This window comes from Hermetia illucens, chromosome 4 (genome assembly GCF_905115235.1).
Source record: "Hermetia illucens chromosome 4, iHerIll2.2.curated.20191125, whole genome shotgun sequence".
Classification (NCBI taxonomy): Eukaryota; Metazoa; Arthropoda; class Insecta; order Diptera; family Stratiomyidae; genus Hermetia; species Hermetia illucens.
In genome coordinates, this window is record NC_051852.1 from 15293995 (window position 1) to 15319821 (window position 25827).

The 25827-nt window shown below is 43.3% G+C and overlaps 2 protein-coding genes and 1 long non-coding RNA gene across 3 annotated transcripts; 1 reads left to right on the top strand and 2 right to left on the bottom strand.

The window, feature by feature from the left end:
• Positions 1-11185, bottom strand: LOC119653880 (protein NipSnap). Its single transcript, XM_038058997.1, has 8 exons — positions 11018-11185; positions 10731-10945; positions 10536-10675; positions 1257-1439; positions 1014-1182; positions 828-952; positions 615-757; positions 1-541 (listed from the first exon to the last, which is right to left on the bottom strand). Exons 3-8 carry the CDS (start codon positions 10589-10591, stop codon positions 393-395), a joined length of 825 nt encoding a protein of 274 aa, XP_037914925.1. The 5' UTR covers positions 10592-10675; positions 10731-10945; positions 11018-11185; the 3' UTR covers positions 1-392.
• Positions 11186-11492: 307 nt separating this feature from the next.
• On the top strand, positions 11493-22763 carry LOC119653879 (T-complex protein 1 subunit zeta). The gene is made up of 3 exons (XM_038058995.1): positions 11493-11629; positions 21097-21993; positions 22059-22763. Exons 1-3 carry the CDS (start codon positions 11493-11495, stop codon positions 22618-22620), a joined length of 1596 nt encoding a protein of 531 aa, XP_037914923.1. The 3' UTR covers positions 22621-22763.
• Positions 22764-22819: 56 nt separating this feature from the next.
• Positions 22820-24101, bottom strand: LOC119653881. The gene is made up of 3 exons (XR_005249771.1): positions 24010-24101; positions 23782-23937; positions 22820-22942 (listed from the first exon to the last, which is right to left on the bottom strand). It is a non-coding gene; the product is annotated as an uncharacterized LOC119653881 (long non-coding RNA).
• Positions 24102-25827: the final 1726 nt, after the last annotated feature.

Genomic DNA, 25827 nt, shown 5'->3' on the forward strand with positions numbered 1-25827 from the left:
TAGAAAATTATTTTTATTGTACAATCTTTTTCATATAATTAAACAATTTTAAATGTACACAGCAATTTCAAGTTCAACTATAAACACAATAAATGTTGTTTTTCAAAAGTTGACTACATCCAATTTTCATGGTAATCATGGATAAGTTTTTCGTTTTCAACGACAATTTCGAACACAACGCTAATGCAAGCTTTTACTTCTACCTCTATGACTTAATAAAATCATCTCTTATTAAACATAATCTCAACAATAATAAGTTGCAAGAAAAAAAAATCTAAAATACATACATAGATTTGCGTGCGCTTTTCAACTACGCAAGTAAAAAATATTCAAATTGCTCCAACTTTTTACTTATTTACGAGTAAAAATAATTATGTGCAGAAAATGAAAAATTATTGGGTTGGCGAAAAATCAGTAGGTACCAAAATACGACAATGCATTTCCCTGATCAAAGGAACTGTGTAGGCAACGCATTCATCCCAACCGGGTGAACGCCAGGCAGCTTCACGTGTCTCTTTACGATCCTTGAGAGATTTATAACCTAGAACAAAATCAATATATCATTCCAGCTCAATCCTGGACCCTAATTCATATTAATTTGAACTACGACTTACACCACACATGATGTACATTGTACAATCTTCCTATTTGCGAAAAGAACCCGGCGAACGCTTCATTATTACTCTTCCTATGATTGATTGCTCGAGCCCAGTTATTTCCCCATTCAATCATGGTTCCAGGTTTTAGTCGATATGATCTACAAATTGTTTTGCATGGTTTAAAATATTTTCTTTTTTACTCGCGTATAAGGTGAGAAACAAATGTACCGCATTTCGTAAATGTTATGACCTTCACGTGGTTGAATTTGAGGCCAATAGCTGAAGGCCAGTAAGTATTGTAAATGTCTAGACCTGAGATAGTTTCCACGCTCCTTCATTAAACCCATATAAATCTGAAACGGATGAAATATAGTCATAAACCGAGGGAGCCGTACAAATTTTCATGCGTCGCACCTTGTCATTCCACAAATCATGCTTGGCTTGATCGATCATCTCAAAACCACCTGTATATTTCCATAAATGAACAACTTGATCCATATCGCCGACTTGTACTGTCCACGATCCTATTAAGTTGCATGAGAAATGATCTTTTTTGGAATTTATTATATCAACAGTTTGTTTGCTATAACAATTAGTTTTCATATAATACAATTCTTCGTTTTCGGTAATTTTGTTTGCTGCCAAGCTTTCACTTACTAGTTTATTAAGTATTTCTCAATCGAATCGGGACGTACGTTGTGCGTGTGTAATGCATAAATGATTTCTTTGTCACTGAGCATGCGACTATGTGACTCCTTTGTTGGTTCGATTTTTCGAACGAGTAATTTGCTTAGCCATGAATCTGCATCGCGATTCAGTGCTGCTGATACGGATATTCCACTAAAAGGGGAAGAAACATAATATTAGAGAAATATTTTAGAGATAATAACAGAGCACCAGGTCGTGAAAAAACATTGGATATATAGCTTAGGCGAAAGGAGAGATTAGAAAGTCTATCTATTAATTTCATGCAGCAAGCCCTTCATAACAACTCAAATCTGAAGTGCGAACAGCTTTGTTGGCCATAATAGTTTAAAATCCTATTTTATACTACATTATCTATGTGAAATGTTGCTGCGGTTGGGTTGTTCATCATTGCTTAAACCTTTCAATCAAACACAATAACATCGGATCAAACACGACCAGACAGGTCAAGCTCATTGACAAACACAGAAAATGAAATTCAACAAAATATCACCTGGACGGAATCTTCTAGCGAAGCCTTGGAGCTGCTGGTTCAAACGCACTTTCCCGCCAGCGAGGAGGACTGTGAGTCAGAACCTTGCTTGGAGGGTTTGCGGCCACCCGAACTGTACGAGACTATCAAATCGGTAATTACCGAGGATAAGATCGGCTGGGCTATAAACAGCTCTCCGCATATAAATCTTCAAGCCCAGATGACATAATGCCAGTCATGCTACAGAAGCAGCAGGAAAGGATTGTGCCGTGGCTTGTTGAGATTTACCGGAGCTGCATCTATTTAGGATACGTACCACAGTCCTGGAGACGCGCATAAGTGGTTTTCATACGAAAAGCGAGCAGGTGCGGTCATGAGCCCGTGAAGAACTTTTGACCAGTACAAGCAGTATACCCTAGCTGCCTTCTTGGATATAGAGGGAGCTTTTATCAACGTTAGTACCAACGCCATCAAGGAAGCCTTGACCGGTATTGGATTGGAGGGGTATCTCACGCATTGGATTATATCCATGCTAAGTACCCGGATAATACAAACGGATCTGTGAGGCAACCACTTGACCAGAACTGTGGTGAAGGTGGTGGCGTATGAAGATGACTTGGTGATATTACTATCAGCAATATTTCCGTCCTTTATGAGCGACATCATGGAAGGAGCGTTGCGAAAAGTGTGCCTTTGGGCCGCAACAACCGCACTCAGCATAAACTCAACCAAAACGCAACTGATGTTATTCACCACCATTTCAAGGATACCATAATTCCATCTACCACGGCTGAACGAACAAATATTGGTTCTTTCCTTTAATGTAAAGTGTCTGGGTGTAATCCTGGATCCAAAGCTAAATTGGACATAGAACTGAGGGTTAGGAAGGCCTGTATAGCCTTCTATGCAAGAGAACCTTTACAATGAAATGGGGTCTCCGGCCGAGGGTGGTTTTCTGGATGTACACCGCTGTAGTGCGTCCGATCCTAACGTACGGATTCAAAGAACCGCGTGCTACTGGGGCTGTGAAGTCCTGCCTGGCAGATGCTCTTAATGTGCTCCTGCATCTCCTCCACCTAGACCTCCACATTAAATATGTTACAACGTGCAGTGCCGTCAGACTACGTGAGTCCGGATGCTGGGCAGCGAAGCCATACGGCCACAGCAACATCCTAGACGAAGTACTCCGGGAAATCTGTGCATTCCCCACGGACTATGCCACACCCAAGCTGAACTTCACGAGAAACTTTGCTGTGGACTTTCCAACCAGGGCAAAGTGGAAGACCGGCGGCGTGTTGCAAGGTTATTACTCAGTATTCTTTACCGACGGATCAAAGATGGCCTGTGGCGAATTCACACAGTGTATGCAAGTCGTCTGGTCTCCCAGTTTTCGCCAGTATAATCCAGGCGGAAGTACTGGCGATATTCGAAGTCTGTCGATGGCAAGAGCAAGATTCGAGCCCCAAGCGTAACATAGCCATTCTGACCGACAGCCCAGCGGCCATCAAGGCATTGCACTCAGCGACGACATTTTCCAGGCTGGTGGGGCAGTGCAGTGACGCGCTGAACCGTCTGAGCGGAACGCTCAAGGTCACCCTCCTCTGGGTTCCCGGGCATGGGAACATAGAGGAGAATACGCGGGCTGACGGATTGGCCAGGCGAGGCTCTGCTCTTGGCAGCTCTTCGGTGAATACAGTCGGTGTTTCACTGGCGGCTGTCGGGAGCCGAGTCTACTCGCACTACCTAGCAGCCGCGGGTCTAAGATGGCGAAGGTTTACAAGCTGTGCCAAATCAAGGAGAATTTGGTCCGCTTATAACATAGCCCAATCACGAGAGCTTCTGCGCCAGACACGTGCAAATGCATTCAAGATTATGGCGGTCTGCATGGGGCACTGGCCCATAGGGGACCATGCCGCAAGGCTCGGCATACCCTACAATTCACACTGCCGAAGCTGCGGAGAAGGAAGGGAAACCCTCATGCACTCTCTCTGTGATTGTCCAGCTCTAGCTAGAGTCAGGCTATGGGCACTGGGTAAACCATTCTTTGGGGACCTCAGAGAGATTTCTAGCTGCAGGGTTGGAGAGCTGCTTTCTTTCGTGAATGCTACGGGCTGGCTCTGAAGATCCGGGGGCCGGCTAAACTCTGCTTCCCCGCTCCCATAACAGCAGTCACGGTTCAGGAGTTTGTGGCGTCAAAACGGCGAACCACACCTTAATCGGGCTCCTCGGAGTGGCCACTGATACCTACCCCTACCGTCACCGAATCTGGCAGTCAAGAAATTGTATAATCAAAACATTAACGACACAGCCATAAAAGTTCTTTCGAAATGACACAATTTTGCTATAGCATCAACCAAAATTTCCAAAGTAGAAATAATCAGCCAAGTCGAATTAATAATAAAAGAGGAGGAAAACATGTTGACAAACAAAAACACACATGACGAATCGGGAATAAAATCTAAGGCAATGAGATCGAGAGGATGACACGCAATCAATTCGACCATCGCACCCTCAAGTCTCATACATACATTTTAATATAATTTTTAGTCGATGAGAACTCTTTAAATGTCAATAAATTGAAGCCATTCTGTGTTCATAATTCAGTAAGATTATGAATTATGAAGAGCCTTGGAAAGTACCTTTCATACAGTCGCTATGCGGCCTTTTCGAATGAAATCTCTCAGGTCACCGCACTCATAAACAATCTAGGGTGTATCTTTGATTGATTGTTACCAGGACTCATACATTTCATTTCAACTTACTCATCCACGCGTTAAAAACTCGCGTTTCGATGAAAAAAATCCAATTCCCCAAAGTCCGGCAAATGGGCGCACAAGACTGAGGCAATGGAAGAAGATGTAAATACGAAAATCATTCTCATTATCGCAGATAGGAGAACTGGTACATTCGTTAAATTAGAATTGTTTGCAGGAAACAATAATCATATCAATATCTACAGAGAAAAACTTGTAGGTCTCGACGGTGGCCTTCAATATCTTTTGAATGATTGTAAACATCACCTTCTATCAGCGCTGTTCTACTGAAATATTATGGCGATCTGGTCAACATCTGCAGCAAGAGCCTGTGTGATCCAGTAACGCTACTCTGTATTATTGTAGATATAACGCAGAGTATCAGGACCTCCCGAAAAAATTTAACCACATCTCAAAGCCGTCACAATTTACGTCACCACATCGTTATGGAAGATCTTCGAGTTGCACAACGAGTAAAATTACTATAACTAGCGAAACCAGCTTAATTCAAGAGAGATATTGAGCTTCTGGCGGGATTTACAGATCTGCAAACGGTCCATGAGCTGTCCTTTTCACTTGGTATCCAAAGACGGCCTATACTGGAAATCGGGAAATGAATGTTTTGAAAATTCCTGACAAGTTTCCTCCCCCGCCCAACTTCTCTGACGCTGGATCTGACAAGATCATATCATCAGATGCCAGTCGCACCTGAGGATGCTACGAAGAGTCCATCCGTCTGTAAGAATTTATGGTCATGCCCTTCGCCATGCCATCGGTAAAACTTCGCGAAGATTTGTTTTCTGATTTCCGGATCGATGACGTTTTAATTGCATCGACGAACGAAGAAGATCGACCACTAACAACTCACTCTTTCGAGCGACTGATCAATCATTAATAATTCAAGTTTGCGAATGTTGGTATATGGCCTGGCATGACGGAAGCCGGTGAAGTTGATCTCTGAAATATATGAGGACGACCTTGAAGAAAGACAAAAACAATACCTAATGGCCAGATTAGGGATCGGTAATGCCAAGCCCGGTTCAAAAATTGAAACCGAATAATTAAAAGTTTTGTTAAAGTTTATCTTCAGTCGGACTCTGCTTGTCTCCTTTTTCAAATTCAAGCCATTTAGATGATCTTCGCCACCCGGTGAGGGAGAAAGCAGAACAGAGCGTAGCCGAGATGTTTGAGCAAAACAAATATCGTTCATTGAAGCCTTCCATGTTCTCCAGCTCACAGAGCATGAAAAACGTAACCGATAACGAGAAGAAAAAATGTATCATGACAAAACACAACACTGCCGTAGACCCTTTTGGATTTTAAATTCCATTTTGCGCCGTCATATGTCGCTTTGACAATGGTGCTTCTACTTACGTAGAGCATTACCGATAAACACTGTTCCAAGTTTGAGGGCGTTAATGTGGTCAGTGTAAAGGATCCGAAACGGAAACCTCGACCAGGCTTCCGATGTGTTCTTTGATACATTCCAGGATATTCCAGCTAATATCTTTGTCATGGCAGGGAGCATGCAAATACCCCTCCGATCGGCACAATCAATCCAATGCCCATCAATATTCTCAGGGGATTGGTTCGGTCAGCAATGTTTTCTCACTACATGAGGAAACTGAACCACGAAAGCGGACCATATTGCGTTTCGGAAGTCAAGGCTCTAAACCCCTGCGACAAGACGCTAACGTAGTCTGCAAGCAATAGCAAGTTACCATCAAGGGATGAATTCGTTCGAAACCCATATCATCGCCACTTATTTCGCACATCCACAAGATAACTCCTAAATCAATTGCTTAAGTTACAGAAAGCCGCAAACCTCTCACCATTATCATTACCCCCAAACATATACGAGCAAGTGTTATCAGAGCCTCTTGGCATTCAGATCACCCATCTCGATCAAAGTGATACCTTTAGGAAGTCTCTCCTGGATTGCATAGAGTTGTTGACACAAAATTTCGAAGTCCCCTTGTCTGTCGGGAGTCTCGGTTGTACACATTCAAATTCCGTTTCCCATGACATGAGGTCCATACCAGTTGCACGCCTACTTCCGATAGGCTCCATTTCACAGAGGAGAAGGTGCATAGGTCTGGAAATAGAACTTTAAGACCCCGAGTGAGCCCAGCTAAGTACAAAGAACATATCACTTAAAACTCTTCAAAAAATATTCAAGGGAAAACGATAGCGGAACCCAATAATCGCTTGAAAGATAATTGAAAACAATGCTCGCGGGGAGCCTAGGAGCAGACGCTAAAGAGCAAAAATTAAAAATGTGCCCTGCTATAAAAAGAAAACAAGTCGGGAAAGGTTTTGTGTATTTCTTAGTAAGTAGCACGTAATGTATCCATACATTATGTGAGAGTATCCACTTTCGGGTGATATTGACATTCATAGTCTTCAATTTTCGAAGAAGCAGCAAATTTGAGGTATTATAACTTTGTTAGTAATAGTGCGATTTCCACCAAACTTGGTAAGATCATGCTCTATATTATAGCCTATATCACTGCAAAATTTCATGGTACTAGGATGAACTTAAGGGGGGTTTCTAACCAATTACAAAAACTTGTAGTAATATACTATTATTAACTTTATTTAAACAGATATCGGCATGGAAGGTATTTCGGAACCCAGGCACCATATAGTGGCAGCCTCCTGATTTTTTTCAGATTTTTCAGTTTGGTAGTTTCTGAGAATGGCCCCCTTAAAGAAGTGATCACTTCCAACCCCCCGCGCTCCCCACCCTTCCAACGAATGTCAAAACTAAGACCGGCTTTGAAAAGTACTAATCGAGACCTTTAATTTGATACCCCACATGACTATATTTGATGAAAAAAAATTTTACACCCCCCTTTTGCATGTATGGGGACCCCCCCTTAAATTCGACGTAAAAGGATGTAATTCACTGTATGCGTGAGCGTTCACAGTTCCCACCTTTCTACCAAATTTGGTGTTAATCGCTATAACCGTCTCCGAGAAAAATGCGTGTGACGGACAAACAGACAGCCTGTGAGGAGTGGCCAGATCTCCCATCAGGCGCGACCCCAGCTGGCGGATTGGGGCATACCTATTGATGTGTAAATATGTGTTCATGCACTTTTCTGACTGTGCATGGGCTAGTGTTTGCTCATCTCTGGTGCGCGGACCAAAATGGCTATGGGAAGGATACCCAGAACATAAAACCACCATGGAAGACGAGAGAAGGAGGAAACTTACGGTGCAGGGGCTCGGAACCCCAGTACCGGCGGCTTTTGGGAGTGAGCAAGCGGGCTCCCGGTCGTCGATATCCCTTGGCCGCAGTGCCTCGGAGGTGGACAACTTGGCCACCTTGGCATATAATGCTACAAGTGATTTGGATCTGGAGAAGGAGGTATTCAAGCGAAGTACGACTTTACCGAGAACACCAATAACAAGACCAAACAAAGATCAACTAAAAGCAGCTTTTTGGACAACAAAAACCGTGACAACACCCAGCGCACATGTTCAAGATGCTCGACAGCAGGAGGTGCTCCAGGAACAAGGAAGAGACCCATTCAAAAGAAGTTCATCAACTTTGAGATCTCCACCAATGCCAAAGACGATGAAGGACAAAGTACAAGCAAGGTCAATAAACGCCAAAAGTGAAGGACCGTGTAAAAGGGGTAACCCTGCCGGGACTTATAGGGAACAGAGTCCCGATCTGGAGGAATTACCCTTCACCCAGCTTGGGGCAAAAATAGTTGAGCTGTCCGAGTTTATCAAGGACAAGCACAACGTGCACCAAGCCATAAAGAATATGGTGAGGGCTATTAGAGTGCTCTACAATAGATCACAGATGGAGGAAAAGAATAATAAGAACACGCCGAACCCCGCTGTGCCAACAGTATCACAAGCGACCCAAGTGACGCCTAACCGTACTACCATCGAAATAAGCGAGTACGTGAAAAAGAGGGGGATCCTGTAAATAATCAGCAGGCGCCTAAGAGAAAAAAAGGCGGAGGTGGTTAAATCTTTAGCGAAGATTGGTATTCCCGCCTATATCGCTGCTATCGTCGATAGTTATTTAACTGAAAGGAGGCTCTGGTATGACACCGATGACGGACCCCAGGAATACGTTGTTTCCGCGGGTGTCCCGCAGGGCTCCGTATTGGGCCCGCTGCTGTGGAACATCATGTACAACGATGTATTTAATCTTCCCCTTCCGGGGGAGGCCACACTGGTGGGTTACGCTGACGACATAGCGCTGGTTGTTATCGCAAAGCATCTCGAAGATGCTGAGTTATACTCAAGTGAGGCAATCGGTACTGTTAAAAGTTGACTAAAGAGCTCTGGTCTGACACTTGCGGAGGAAAAAACAGAAGCGGTCCTCATCACTAAGCGCCGGAAGAGAAATTACGCCTGTATTAGAATCGGGAATCATATCATCACTTCCAAGTCGACCATCAAATACTTGGGAGTGGTGATAGACAGGAAGCTTAGCTATAAGCAACATGTGCGGTATGTTTGCGACAAATCATCCACTGCAAATATGGCCCTGGCAAGGATGATGCCGAACATTGGAGGGCCACGGCATACCTCTAGGTTGCTTATAGCCAGGGTGGTGACCTCGATCTTGCTCTATGCAACCCCAGTTTGGAGGGAGGCGTTGTGGATGTCAGGGAACGCTACCAAACTGAGTTCAGTCTACAGGAGGACAGCCCTGAGGGTATGCTCTGCCTTCAGGACTGTGTCAGATGATGCAGCATTCGTCATCTCTGGAATGATGCCGATTGACATCTTGGCAGATGAGATGGCGAACATATACAATGCAAAGCCAACCTCTTCCTCATCGCGGACGAAGAAGACTGAAAGGGAGCTATCCATTAATATATGGCAAGAGCGGTGGGAACGCTCGAGAAAGGGCCGGTGGACGCACAGGCTCATTCCTTCCATCAAGAAGTGGTTGGAGAGACGACACGGTGAGATTAATTATAATCTCACCCAGTTTCTCACGGGGCACGGAGGATATCTCCAATACCTTCACAGGTTTAAATTGGAGACCTCACCCGATTGTCCAAATTGCAATGGAGTCCCAGAGGACCCAGAGCATGTATTCTTCCACTGTCCGAGATTTGTGGAAGAAAGGAGGAATGTAGAGGAGACTCTAGGGGAGGTGCTGGTACCAGAAAATCTGGTGCCGAAAATGCTAGCACATCAAGAGAATTGGGATGCGGTAAACTCCATGATCGCATCTATCCCAAAATAAACTGCGAAAAGCAGAGGAAAGGAGAAAAACGCGGTCACGTGCGCCGCGTATAGAAGAAAGGTGACAAAGCTAGAGTGAGCTGACTCCGCCCCGTGATGTAATACCTTATGGTGGTTCCGCGGGGCAGGGAGGGAGTCGGGGGTGGTTTTAGTGGGTAAAAATCCCACACGCTGGTTGTGTCCAGACCAGTGTCTTTTTGAAGATTTCCACCTCCTCAACAAAAAAAAAAGAAAGACAGGCAGTAAACCGATTTTAATAAGGTTTTGTGTTTATCTTCTTCTTTTTTCGGCTACATTTTTCGTTATTTGAGCAAGTACCATATTTCGGGAATCAACTATTCTTTTCCTCCGCGGAAAGAAGCTCGAGAAAGGGAAGAACTGTCCACAGAAATACAATACTTGTACAAATTAAAAAACGTAGCTTAAAAAAGAAAATCTTTCCGTTATCTTTTCACTAGAAAAACCGACTACCATTTGAGTGTCCTGCTGCCTTTTGGCTTCGTTTCTGTGGGACAAATTGAATTCGTTTTCAATAAAGTTTAAGAATGATCACCAGAAAAAAAATGTTATAACTAAAAGGAAAGTGACTAGCTGATGACCAGCTTACTATCGATACGATAGGACTGAAACATCTCAAACGTGTTCAACTCCCATTCCAGAGCAATATTTCTTGTTTGTCCTACGAAGGTCAAATGAATGCAAAGCATAACTACATTCCCCATTCCGTCTCCCACTTCAAAACATAACCATCAGCCATAAAACACATGATGATAAACTTACCGTGTTGTAATATGGAATAAGTTGGAAATCTTCCCCACTTTCGCTATCGATGCCATTTTGCCGAGATGTTTGCCGCCGGGTTATCCTGAGGTGGCCTTTTATCAGTGCGATATCACACGAACGCTGCCAAATTCCAGTTTCTGAAAAGTAACACTTTGAACATTCTGTTTTATTCGTTATAAATAAGCATATTACGTTTTTCCGTATAAAAATATAGATATGATAACAGCCGGTGCGAATTTTACTGTATAAGTTGAGCTTTTGAGGTATTTATAAAAAGAAAATTTCTCCTACACAGAGGAAGCTGATAACAAATTCTTGCTATTTGTTTTCGATTCGTAGTAAATGCAGAACTCCCCTGAATTTCAATGTTAATCGATACAAGACATTCGAAATGATACAAAAAACACCTACAAAGATGGTATTCAAATAATATGAATATGCAAAAAGTGATATAATAAAAATCTGTGCAAAATACTTACCGTCGGCAAAGTTCACCTACAAAGTTGACAAAAGTCAATTGCGTGAGCTGATGCGTGGAGACATTTCACGCAAATGGAATCAGCCGATAAAATTACGACAACAAGCTAGCTGAGATGGATGCAACCATGCATACCTTATTTACAACTGGATATTGACTTTGATAAATTTATCTCTGATAAGACATTTTCCAAAATTAAAGCAAGATTATCATGAATGGTCGATTGGAAAACAGGATTAATTTTTCCCGAGAGAAGGTCTAATTTTCGACCAATTTTGTTTTGACATTCGCCCGCTCTCGCATTTGTTCTCTTCAGTTTGTGGCAGTCACATTCTTCCAAACTGACATTTCTATTGTGCACATTCGTCATCGTTGCTCGATTTGTTCCGTCGCGGGCGTGTGTTGCTAGAACGTTCGGAATTGTTTTTTTACAATTGGTTTTCGATAAAATTTGTGACTGAAATCTACAATATAAAATGGCATCGATAAGTTTATTGAATCCAAAAGCCGAATTTGCCCGTGCCGCACAAGCTTTGGCGATCAATATTTCGGCCGGTAAAGGACTGCAAGATGTCATGAAGACCAACTTGGGCCCGAAGGGGACAATGAAAATGTAAGTTGGAAAATTTAAAAGAAAACTGCTATGGGGTAGTCGTGAGTTATTGTCTGGATTCTCTTTGCACTGACAGCGCTTGCTAAAGAATTCCAGGTGTGAAATTTTTGGTGTTCATTGAAACTTTTAGTGATGAACGAACAGATGCGTTTAGAGGTTATGTTGGGAAGGTTAGAGGCATCACACGCCTGATTTTCCTGCATGATTGAGTCATTTTCAAAACCTGCGATCCTGACAAAATTATCTATAGACAAGTTTGCATAATTTGAATATTTTCAAGTGTACAACAAGAAAAAAAATAATGTTGGAAAACATGCAGAGTCTAGTTTTCCTCTCACGGCACCCAAGGGTTTCAGCAAATTATCATTAATATTAACTTTAGGAGAGTAAAAGACATATAATATGCGGAAAAACTGTCGCAATTGTCATTTGTCGAACTTGAAATTATACATTTAAACTTGGCTGGTGGTTTTTGAAAATTTTCGCAACTACAACCACCTTGGGTCATATGACCACCAAATCGTTCTTAGTGCATTCAGGCAGATACCCAGAACCAGGGCTCTACCGAAGAAGTCGCCTTTGAACATTTACTAGGTCGTAGAAATTGGTACAATTTGTGTATATGTTGAATTTGTGGTGTCCTTTGAGATCACACAAGCTGACGGTGAACTTCAACGCATTCCCTGCTCGATGATTATAATTGCCTGCACACCAAAGCGTGGAATCCATTCTCTCTAAGGCCCCTGCACAATGTAATGCGCCGTTTCAGAGGTATTGCCTCAGGTTACCGCGTGAGCTTATCGATAATTTTGAGGCAATACCTGAAACCGTACGAGTCTCGAATAAGGCTAATGATATCAAGGTGGATTGTGTGGAAACGCTTGCTGCACCGAGGGAATACTCCTACTTCTTTCCTCACATGCTTTGTTGTTTTGCACTTCTGGCATACAATGCACTGTCTTGCCCAAGAATTAATGTCGTTGTTTATGGACCGTCAGAAATACTTCGCGGTGACTAACCTATTCAGATCGTGAATGGGGTAATATATTTCCTTTCGGGAATTGACCGGAATATATGGCCTTAGTCCCTTGTCTGAGGTCGGCAGTATTTACTGAGATCCGAAGAACCTCCCGAAATGTGTATTTAGAGTTGATCCGCTAGCTACGATGTTACTAGTATCCCCCGGGCTGCTGCTGGTGCGGATCTTGATCTCGACCTAGTCCTACTTCCCGAACGCAAAGCACCGAAGCCTCTGCCAACTCAGAAAAGTTAGCGGTTAATGATGCCACCATCTGTGGCAGCTGATTCATCTGGCTTGAGTTGTCGCGAGACACCTCGCCAACCATGGATCGCACGTGAACCTCATGGATTTTTCTCCGCGGTGGCGGCTCAGAGTCCCTGAAACCGCAGATATCATGATGGGCTGTGTGCTCTTCGGGAGCCTCCGCAGCTGCCGAATTTGTTACCACCCAACTGCCTTCTTTCGCGCAGCAGTCTGTTAGTAAGTGGTTAACTTTAGTCATCTCATTTACTGACAGGCGCTTTCTTCTTCTTTTTCTTCAGCCTTTGTCCCGTTCACAAGCGGGGTCGGCTCGTCGTGATCGGCTTCGCCATTTGGCTCTATCGAATGCCTGATCTGGGTGCAATCTCGCGGCTTTCAAATCCCCATCCAGCGTATCAAGCCACCGTTGCTTAGGTCTGCCTTTTGGTCGTTTACCATCGACTTCGATGTTCAGACCAATCTTTGCAAGTGAATTCTCGTTTGCACGAATTGCGTGACCATACCATCGACGCCTCTCTCGCAACTTTTCCACGATCGGTGCAACCCCATAACGATCGCGGATATCCTCATTTCGGATGTGATCTAAACGTGTGACGCCACTAGTCCAACGTAGCATCTTCGTCTCCATTACCGCAAGACGCCGTTCATTGTCTTTTATGGTCGGCCAACACTCAGAACCATAGAGAGCGACTGGACGGACAACATTGCGGTAAATTTTAGATTTGAGACGTTCGTTGATACGTCGACCACAAAGGACACCAGTTGTGGAGCGCCACTTCATCCAGGTTGCGTTAATGCGTGAAGCAATTTCATAACGCAGCTCTCCATTGGCTGATAGCGCTGATCCGAGGTATTTAAATCGCTCAGTTCTGGGCAGATCACTGCCGCTGACAGTGATTGTGCCTGTTTCATGGGGATCGGCCGTCAAAAATTCAGTTTTGTTTAAATTCAATCTGAGACCGTGTTGCATGAGGCGATCATTCCATTTTTGAACAAGTTGCTCGAGATCATTTTTGCTATCAGATGCTAGGAAAACATCATCTGCATAAAGCAATGTGTAGGGCGCTGGACGTTGGATATCCCGTGTGACGGTGTCCATAACAAGGACAAAGAGGAGTGGTGAGAGGGCACTTCCTTGATGAACTCCAACAGAGACAAGAAGCGGTTTTGATACATCCGCCAAACTTCGAACTTTACTTTTCGGATCGTGGTAGAGCAATTGAACCCAGCGCACGAGTTCTTCTGGCACGAAGTGTTGTCGTAAAGCATACCAGATGAGTTCGTGTGGTACACGGTCAAACGCTTTCTCTAGATCCAGAAAGGCAATGTAAAGAGGGCGATGCTTCTCACGGTGTTTCTCCAAGAGTAACCGCGCAGCGTGTATTGCGTCAGTAGTGTCGCAGTTCTTGACAAATCCGGCTTGAATCACTGTTATTTCAACGATTTCGCGAATACGGTTGTCAAGAATGCGTTCAAAAATCTTCATGGTATGGGAAAGTAACCGGATCGGACGGTAATTTGAACATTCTGCTGGGCTACCTTTCTTTTTCCATATTGGAACAGTGGTACTTTCTTGCCAGTCAGATGGTGTTCTTCCTTCCTGAATAACCCGGTTAAAGAATTCACTGAGCCACAGTGTTGGATCCCAGCTCTTCGCTTTCCAGAGCTCAGATGCGATGTCGTCAGGTCCTGTTGCTTTCCCCGATTTCATTTGTTTTATTGCCTCCTCGACTTCAGTTGCGCTGACTGGTGGAACTGCTCCAAATGTCGGCAATGATTGTGGAAGTGGAGGATGAGCAAATTCTTCAGTTGAAATCTGCTCGAAGTATTCTCGCCATCTATCCGTTGCGGCTCGACGGTTGGTAAGCAAAGTACCGTTCTTGTCATTAACACAACAGAAGTGTTCGATATCCTGTGTGCGTTTATCACGGCTTTTAGCTAGTCGATACAGATCTCTCTCGCCATCCCGAGTGTCCAGTTTATCGTAAAGATTTTTGAAATGGTTCGCTCGGGTGACAGCGACCGCTTTCTTTGCTTCCCGGTTGGCATTCTTATAAATTTGCCAATTAGCAGGCGTTTTATCGTCGAGAAATTTGTGGTAGAGGCGTTTCTTTTCACGGACCTTCATTTCAACATCATCATTCCAAAGCCAAGTATCTCGGTTGATGTACCGCTTACCCGGCTTGGTGACCCCGAGGGTTGCAGAGGCCGCTTTGTGGATCGTGTCTTTCATTTGGTTCCATGATTCTTCCACATTCGTAATGGTTGGCAATCGTATGAGTGAGACCGTTTCTTCTTTCTTCTCACCAAATCGCCACCATTTAATGCGCCGAGGGCCAGTGCGTTCCTCACGCTGTTTTATCGGTGGCTTAATTCGCAGGACGGCAATCAACGGCCGATGTTGAGGTGCGATGGTCTCATAGGGAACGACTTTGCAATCAGTGACAGTGGTAAAGTGTTGGCGTCTTATGAGAATATAGTTGATTTGCGTTTTATTATTCCCACTATAAAATGTGGGAAGATGAGACAATCGTTTGATGAACCATGTATTCATAAGTACAAGGTCATGGGTGTCCGCAAATCGATTATACGTTCGCCACCTTCATTGCGCGCTCCGAACCCCTTTCCCCCATGGCACCTGTTACCGTCTGCCTTTTCACCCACATGACCATTAAGGTCGCCGGCAATGATTATGTAATCGTCAGCAGGCACGTGACAAGTCTTTTCATCGAGAAGTTGCCAGAAGGCATCTTTCTCGGCATCAGGTCGACCTGTCTGTGGTGCATACGCGGTGAAGAAGTGAATAGTGCGATCAGCTGATATAATGGTGTGCTTCATCAGCCGATCATCAAATCGTTCGACTTCTTTAATGTCATCACGGAAACCCTCTGAGATGGCAATGCCAACACCATATTGAGTGTGTGGGTTACCAAAATAGAGAAATTTGTAGCCATTTTTACCGCGTTTGCGTTCAATGTCGCAGCTTTTGGCACCAGACCATCGGGTTTCTTGCAGAGCGCAGATGTCAATGCACCTTTTCCGAAGGGCTCTTGCGAGTTCCTCCGTCTTTCCAGTTAGGGTACCAACATTTAGCGTGCAGACACGTATTTGTTTTGTTCGTTGTGTGCGGACTAAGTTGCTTACATCCTGACGCCGTCCATGCGTCAAGAACCCTTGCCCATTTCTCGACAGGACTGGGGCCCGTCCTGCCGCGTCGACTGAGGTGGACACCCTAGCATTTCTCCGAGGCTTGTGACTCAATCCGATCAATGAGACTGATTCCATAAAAACCGTACATTCAAAAATTATTCTACAACTCTGCCATTCCCTTCAAAGTAGTCCAATTGGGTAGCTATACAGTGATTCCAGTGCGTTTTCCACGCTTCTTAACATTTCTGGAACGCTTCGACTGGGATGTCCGCGAGTACTTTCGTCACGGCCGCTTGGATGTCCATAATTGACCCAAAATGGGTTCCTTAAACCACCGATTTTGTTCTAGGGAACAAAAAGAAAGTCACAGGGTGACATATATCGATCAAGCAGCGCGCGATCGTTTTCCACTTGTTCCAAACAGTATTCTGCGACGGTCATTCGATGCTGCTTTTGCTCCTCAGAAAGGTTTTCTGGAACCATCTTCGCGCGCAACTTTTTCATCCCGAAATCGTTCGTTAAAATTTGTCTGACTGTTTCACGGTTCATACCCAGTTCCGAGGCCAATATTCGAACTGCTAAACGCCGATCTTTACGGATTCGGGCGCTGCTATTTTCGTGACGAGTACCACCAACGCACGTCTATTCATCACGACATAGCAGGCGAACTAAAGAAGCTAGAGTAATGGTGAATATATGAATGGAGAGGGGAAGGATGCCGGGGAAAGGGAAGGGAATTTGAAGGTTTTAGGTTTACCGCAATAAAAGCAGTCTCCTTACTTACTCGGATCGATAAGTCTGATATGAAGAACGGGTGAAGATTTCCGAGGTTCCGGAATCGAAAGTATTTATTATTATTCTGATACGGGGAAGTCGTGCGAAATATTGTGCCCCTTTTAATGGTGATAGTGTACCTATTAATCATAGTATCTCAAGCAAGCTGTAACCATTAGAAATTTTAGTATATTCCCTACTTCCACATCTTTCAACTTTGCATCTGGTATTAAGTGTTCTCCCAGATGCCTCGATTTACTGTGTACAAGTGTCGGACACTCCCAGAGCGTGTATAGCGGTTTCATCACACTCCACACAGAACTTGCAAGCAGTGTTGGGAGATATCTCTAATCGCGTATGGAGATCTTCATTGTGATCCATTATGTGGTCCATTAGATCTTCCGTCTCTATTGTTTCGGCTCTCGGGAGAGAAAGTGTCACTGTGCTCCTGTTATATCATCCCCAGCACATGTTGACAATTCTGCTCCTTCCCAGCCTGGCAATTTAGGAACTATGGTTATAAATCACTCTACAGTGTGTTCCGTCGCGCAGTGGACCAGTATATGACCTGGTCGAAAGCGTATCCTGGTCAACACAAGTTTCGCAGTCCATCCCTTACACATCTGCCTGATGTCAAGGTCTTTGATAGTTTCCTGCTCCTCACGAGGGAGTATTTGCTCTCCCTTTTTGCATGTAATCACTTGGCTCTCAGTATTTCGGAGATTTGCCTCCGTCCCGCTTGTTTGGTTGAATTTTTTTTTATTTCCTTTATTTTTGCAACATTTCTCATTTGATTTCTACGAGTATGGGGGTTAGGAGGTCCGCCGGTTACGGTCTTAGGAGCCTAGTGTCGATGAGTTCAATATGATGTAGTCACGAAAATTTTGGTCATTCAATCTTATGTCGCCATCGCTTTGTGTAAAGGGATAGAATTCTTCTGCAATATGTATGGTCAGCCTTCACGTACCCTATCAAATCATGGTTTCACAATTGTCTATAATTTTAATGTACGCGACAGAATTCATTCGAAATCCTTGAGGAAAGGAATGTTGTGCAGGTTCTTTTCCGGTTTTTTCGAGCGATACTTCTATTTTCTCGCACATTGCCGAATGTCAAAGTTAATGTTCACTATCCCGGACTTGAATTTTAAGCGAAGCTCTGTCTGATCAAATCCAACCTTGCGCAAAAACCAGCTAAGTTCAATTTACGCAGCTCCAACTGATGCTCTCAACCAAGCCTTAGTGTAAATCAATTGGGATGCTCTTTTCTTAATCAACCTAAATAATCAATTAAGTTGGAGTTATATGTTAGTCGGTCGAGCCAGAATTGTAAATTTCGAAAAATTTAGCATTTAAAAAAGTTCGTCTCTTACGACATAAATTTTGCGCTTCAATTATTTTCATACAATTTTTAAATCAAAATATCAAGGATCTGGCTCGACGTACTATAAAAAAAGTGTTAAAACAAAACTAATTTTTTTTTATTTATTTTGTAAAATTTCGTGTAATCTCCCATTTCCACTTCGTATTGCGCACTTTCCTTGTCCGCAATTAATTGATTAATTAATCAATCAAAAAACTCAGTCGTTTCAAATAAAGGACTCTACGTGTATCAAATTTTCATTGGATGGATATTCCCTTTCGATCTATGGAGAATTTTTGCAATTGGTTTTCGCAGAATTAAGCCTCAAACTGTAGAGAAAAATAATCTGTAAAAAATTCTATTTTTTGAAATTTCTGGACATATGTAAAGTTTAAACCCTCTCTCTCCCAACATTCTTTTTCTAATCTCTTGGTGGATAACTCCTATAATAACTAAGCTCCTTTCAAGACCTGTGTGCATTCTTCGATCACAAACTTCGTTTCGATCCCCTCTTCGTTAATTTAGTTCTCCCGACAAATCTTTTTTAAAAAGAACTTTTCCTGTGTAGATTATCCTTCCTCGTTTCACATTCTCAATTTTATTTTTCTTCTCTCCAACAACACCGAATCTTCCTTGGTATATGTACACTTTCCAAACTTTGTAATTGCCTGATGGACAGTTCTGCCTTCTCGGATATTATATTGCGTGTAAAGTCTCCTTCTCACGGAGCTCGACAGCTACTTTTACTTTCAGATTATCTCGGTCCTACAGCGCCCTGCAGTTTGGGTATCTTGACTCTTCTTTTTCCTTAGTTGTAAGCGAAGTTAAGCTATTTTTATGGCAAGTAAATGGCCTATAAAAAGGTTAGATTTTTCCGCTTAATTCACTATTGCAATATTATATCTATCCATCAATTTTGAAGAAATTGGCAACTCCAGCGTTCGGAGCCAGTAAAGCATGATGTTTGGCACAATATAAACACCACCGGCTCTGCAATCTTCTCTAAGGTGCGTCCACTACTACCACAGAAGCTCGCTGTTGTGCGGAAAATTTTGAAGAGCTCCTCAAGCAAGGTGTATGCAAACCCTCAGACAGCTATTGGTCTCCGCCACTCCACAACTAAACCAATCGGCGAAAGGAGATCTTGTGGCGACTATAGACGCCTAAATGCTCAGACTATTCCGAAGCGATATCTCATACCGCTCATCCATGTTTTTGCGCATTCTCTTGCTGGTAGCTGTATTTTTTCTATGATGGACCTAGCTAATGCCACCACTAGCTCTTGAAGTCACTCCGAAAACGGCAATATGCACACTTTGCTGACTCTGCGAGTTTACCAGGATAACTTTTGGAATGTGCAATACGGCACAAACATTTCAGAGATTCATGCACTCTGTTCTACCAAACCTAAATTGGTTTACATGGATGATGTTCTGGTCCCTTCCTCTTCAAAAGCTGAGCATATAGCGCACCTCGAGTGCATTTTTCAATGTCTTCTTGAGGCTGGTCTTGCTCTCAACGTTGAAAACTGTAAATTTCTCCAAAGGCAGGTGAGATTTTTCGGCCACAATATGATGGCGTCCGTCCAGACCCGGACAAGGTGCAAGCGATTGCAAGCATTCCGTTTTCCAAAACTCTTAAGGATCTGAGAAGGTTCTTGGGCATGCTAAACTTCTACCGTCATTTCTTGCCCGGGTACGCCCATCATCAATCGATCCTTGACAACTATATTTACGGGCGGAAAATCAAAGACAGCCGACTTATTTAGTGGCATTTGAGTCAATCAAACAACGCCACGCCATGCTACTGCCATTCCCTCAATACCGCTAGCCGTTTTCGTCGATGTCTAAGCCATCGCCATAGGTGCAGCACTCCACCAAAAGGTTAGCCAAAGCTGGCAGCTGTTGAGCTTCTTCTCAAAACAGTTGAAACGCGCCCAACGGAACTAAAGTACCTACAATCGTGAGTTGTAAGCCGCGTACCTCGCTATAAAATACTCGCTATTCCCTAAAAGGCAGGTCGTTCACAGTGTTCACGCACCACAGGCCAACAAAGCATCTCCTCGTCAACTCAGTCTCCTGAGCTTCATAAGCCAGTTCACCTTCGACATCCAATACGTGTCTGGAAAAGACAACGTAGTTGTTGACGCTTTGTCACACATTGAAGAGGTCAAGATCCCCGCCACAATCGATTTCCCCGCAATTGCGAAGGCGCAAAAGGACAATGCAGTTCTTCACTCCCCGAGGAGTAACTTCAAATACACTTTCAGGAAGTTTCCCATTTTCGACTCGACCTTTACAGACTTCAGAAAAGGGACCAAGGCCATACATTCTGACAGCTTTCCGTAAGCGAGTATTTAAACCGCTCACGATCTGGCGCATCTGACATCCAGAAAAGGAACGGGTTAGTCATTGCGAAATATTTCTGGTCGTCCATGAACAAGGACTTTAAATCTTGGGCCAGATAGTACATGGCATGTCGGACCTCAAAGAGTCCTTGAGCGAGATCCACACCACTTTACCTTCGTCTCGATAGCTCGCCTGAAATCTCTTTTCCGGAAGATAAATACTCCCGGGGAAAGCGCGAACGGCGCGTTCGACTTGCCCAGCTGAGGGAGTTACCCTTCGGAACTTCGCAGAAACCCTGAGAAAATTGTTGGATTTAGCGGTAAGGCTGCGCCACTGGATCTGACCACGAGTCTACCCTTTCTTCTCGCTGCAGTCGCCGAATGCAGAACGTTTTTCTGATTGAGGCAAAATAAACAATTATTTTATTCAAATTAAGTTCAGTTACTGATCCCCACAAAAGTATTAAATAGAATTACCTTCATTTTAGTATACTTTAAAAAAGTTATTTTTAGATCAGCGCTGTATAAAACTAAAATTCTTCTCTCCAACAGGTTAGTGTCCGGAGCTGGAGATATTAAAATAACCAAAGATGGCAACGTTCTCCTGCATGAGATGCAAATTCAACATCCTACAGCCTCGATGATTGCCCGTGCCAGCACAGCTCAGGATGATATGACTGGCGACGGAACTACGTCTACTGTTTTGCTGATTGGCGAACTACTTAAACAGGCTGACATTTTCTTAACCGAAGGCTTACATCCACGTATCCTCACCGAGGGTGTCGACAAAGCTCGCGTCAAGTCTCTAGAAATCTTAGATGGCATGAAAATCCCCATTGAAATCGATGAGAAAAGCCTTTCGGACATAGCACGAACGAGTCTCCGAACTAAAGTACATACTGGATTAGCAGATCTCTTGACAAATGTCTGTGTAAACGCCGTGTTGGCAATTCGCCAAGAGGGCAAACAAGTTGATTTGCATATGATTGAAATCATGGAGATGCAACACAAAACCGCTACTGATACAAGTTTGATCCGCGGTATTGTAATGGATCACGGTTCACGTCATCCTGACATGCCTAAACGCTTGGAAAATGCTTACATTTTGACTTGCAATGTCTCAATGGAATACGAGAAATCAGAAGTGAATTCAGGTTTCTTCTACAAAACTGCTGAAGAGCGGGAGAAGCTCGTATTGGCCGAACGCGAATTCATTGATTTGCGTGTGAAGAAAGTCATCGAATTGAAGAGGAAACTATGCGACGGTACCGACAAATCATTTGTTGTTATCAATCAGAAGGGTATCGACCCAACATCTTTGGATATGTTGGCGAAGGAAGGCATTATGGCGTTGCGCAGAGCCAAGCGGAGGAATATGGAGCGTTTGGCGTTGGCATGTGGCGGTATTGCTATGAATTCCTTTGATGATTTGAATGAATCACATCTTGGGTAAGATTATTGCCGTAGCATTCGGACTATTAAGAAATTAATAAACTTCGCTTTTGTTATTTCAGATATGCTGGACTAGTTTACGAGCATGTTCTGGGAGAAACTAAATATACTTTCGTAGAGCAGTGCAAAAACCCCCAATCAGTCACCATTCTCATGAAAGGACCTAATAAGCACACATTGGCTCAAATCAAGGACGCCATTCGCGATGGACTTCGCGCAATCAACAACGCGATTGAGGATAAAGCGATTGTCCCAGGTGCTGGAGCATTTGAAATCCGTGCATACAACAAACTTATGCAGTTCAAGGATGAAGTAAAGGGAAAAGTTCGCTTAGGCATTCAAGCATTCGCTGAAGCCCTTTTAGTTATTCCAAAAACCCTGGCGGTGAATAGTGGTTACGATGTGCAAGACACTATCGTGAAATTGACGGAAGAGGACCGCTTGAATCCGGATCCAATAGGATTGGATTTGTCAACGGGTGAACCTATGAAACCTGTTGATATGGGCGTCTATGATAATTATATCGTGAAGAAGCAAATATTGAATTCCTGCTCTGTAATTGCTAGCAACTTGCTACTAGTGGATGAGATTATGCGAGCCGGAATGACAAGTTTAAAGGGATAAAGGACTTAAGAATGCAAAGAACTAATCCTAAAATAACTTATCACATTTGCCTTCTTCTTTTAATTTTACGCTATTCTATGTTCTCATTTGTAACCACTTAAATTTTAACAATAATAAATAATGTATTTGCTAATGATTGAAAATATTTTGATCTTTTGGATTTCTCTAGAATACATCACGTTCCTTATTAAGCGTCTGCATAAATTCTAATATCCTGAAGTCGCTTTTCAACATGAAATTTGAGAGAGGATTTTCTATAGGCACTCCTTCATTAAACATTGTTAATGTTTACTACCAAAGTAATTGATGATAACTTTTGGAGCTGAAAAAAGGATGGAGTATAATAGTGTCGTATAACAGAGGAGTTTGCATGCTTCAATCTGTAGTGAAAACTACATCAGGTGATCTCTTATTGTTTACCCGTATGAGGGGGAGAAGAAGCTGGATTAATTTCAGAGGTGGAAGGCGTTGTTCTCTCGGGGCAGGTTGAACGTAGCCTATTTCATTTTTATGCTCATTGCTTTTTTTAAGAATCACGCTTTGTATCTTATTGGATCTTCTTGGTGCACTCAGTCGGACTAGCGCTCCAGACAGCGGATAGTTATTTCTATTTATCACTGTCGATAATTTCGATCCCTTCGGCATTTCCAACTCCCAAGAAAATGAAATAGAAGAAAAAACTGGTGAAATTGTTGGCAAAATGCGCATAGCTGCAGTGTCCAAGGAAAACTGATGATTCCATATGGAGGGTGCGGAAGTCTGGAGATAGGTGACAACTAAGAAAAGGAAAGATCGAAGAAGAATACAATTTGAGGTGATCATCACCTCTAAAGGAGGTAAAGCGTCATACACCGCCATTCTCAAATGGATTGTGGAAAATTCAGAACTCACCAAATTTATGAGCGAATTGTTAGCTATGTTCTTATGGAATTCATGAAATTCAAGCTTTAATCGTCAATAAATTGTTGAATCAAATTGAAAAGTCTTTAAGGCAGATGTGCACCCAGATGTGTTATGCAAAAATACATTGCGGGCTGCAAAAGGTGAATGGATACATCGCAAATTAGGTTGATACAAGTCAACCTCAATTACTGCAAAGCGGCCATCCGCGAAAACAAACCTCGACGAGGCAGAGGGCAGGTTTTTCAGCAAGAAACTCACATATACAGATATTATATTCCTCCGTTTGACGCGAGAGGACGTGCCCCACAAATCTTAGCTGGGCATTTAAATGTCTTGTCTCCTGAGCTTACAGTAGAACGATGAATATCAAAGGACATGCTCGGCTCGGAGAATTCGCAAAACCGGATGTGGTACCTGCGAATATTGGAAGTTCATACAATTTCCGAGAAAGAAACCTGGGATCTATAATAAATGCGATATACATACGTGAGTGCCACGTTTATCAATGGTCGCTTATGCACACAGTACCCACAGAGGCCACTAGGATATCTGCATGTAGATAATCAACAGCATGGAAGGTAAAGGATTGTGAAGAGGGCACGTTATCCGCGGCGCTCGAGACGAATATACTATATTTATGATTAGTACATCAGCACCTTATCGCCCAATCTATTGATTGGATACAATGGAGCAAATTGACAATGACCTGTCAGCACAGGACTCTAGATTTTCCGCGCACTCCGTCCACTGTGTATGCCATAAGCATTGGAAAGCATCTGGTACTTAGAGGCAAGCCTATCGATAGGGGAAGGGGTAGGACGTGGTTATTCCTTCCTCCTTGAGTTAGTTTTTTGAAGATTCCCATCTCTGTTAATTTAAAAAAAATGGGTAAAACTGCAATAAACGGTTGTTTTCGTTATAATCAGAGTTTCTGCTATTAATTCAAAGCTCAATTCCTTGTTAGAGTTCAAACAATCATGCACGTACCACATTTCCTTCATTTTGGAAGGAGGGGACCACCGACCTCTCGGTAAATCAATTGTGCCTAGCAGCTGGTTACCAGGCGTTCAAAAGGTAGAATAGGTTCTAGGTCTAGCGTGCACTCAGGCGATGCATTGTCTCCCATAGGTTTATAAAATTACCAATCACAATGGACTATGAACTATTCAATTAGCAATATCACGCGGTCGTTGGAAGTATCTGTCTTCTACCAGAATCTCAACAGACGGGACCCCTTTCAACCAAACTGACGACATGGTAATGGAACGCCTTGACGAATATCAGAACATATGGAACCCGTATTTCCATCTCGTTGACATGACGCTCCGGACGCGATTAACCACACAAATTTGAATTTCCTTGACAATTCATCATCATCATCAACGGCGCAACAACCGGTATCCGGTCTAGGCCTGCCTTAATAAGGAGCTCCAAAATCCCGGTTTTGCGCTGAGATCCACCAATCCGATATCCCTAAAACTGTCTGGCGTCCTGGCCTAGGCCGTCGTTCTATCTTAGGCAGGGTCTGCCTCGTCTTCTTTTTTACCATAAATATTGCCCTTATAGATTTTCTGCACCACTTAGATTTCATTCTTATGTGAGCTACGGAATCATCCCTCTTCATGTAGTGGCCAAAAATTCTTAGGAACATTCTTCTCATGAAGGCCAAGAGTTCGCAATTTTCTCCCAGGAATACATATGGACGGCAAGATCATTGCCTTGTATAGTAAGACGTTGAGACGTTTCGAGCGAAACAGTTTTTGTGAGCTGAAATAGGCTCTGTTGGTAGCCAATAACCATGCGCGGATTTGATTTTCGACCCTAGATAGTGGAAGTTATTAATGGTCTCAAAGCTGTAGTCTCCTGTTTTTTATTATTCTCGTTTGGCCAGTGCGATTTGATGTTGTTGGGGTTGGTTTTTGATGCTGACGTTGCATATATGTATTTCGTCTTGCATTCATTGATTTGCAGCCCAAGATTTCGTGCCAATTGCCGCCTGATCGATCTGAATCAAGGCAATTTGTACGTCCCGGGTCGTTCTTCCCATAATGTCGGTATCGTTAGCATAGGCCACTAGTTGGGTGAACTTGAAGAGGATCATGGATCGCTTTTTCCAGGGTCAAGCTAAAGAGGACGCATAATAGGGCATCCCCTTGTCTTAGACTGTTGTCAATGTTGAATGGTCACGAGAGTGATCCTGCTGATTTTATCTGGCCTCACACGTTGGTCAGTGTCAGCCTAGTCAGTTTTTTTAATTTCGTCGGGATACCGGATTCTCTTCTTCTTTTTCTTCAGCCTTTGTCC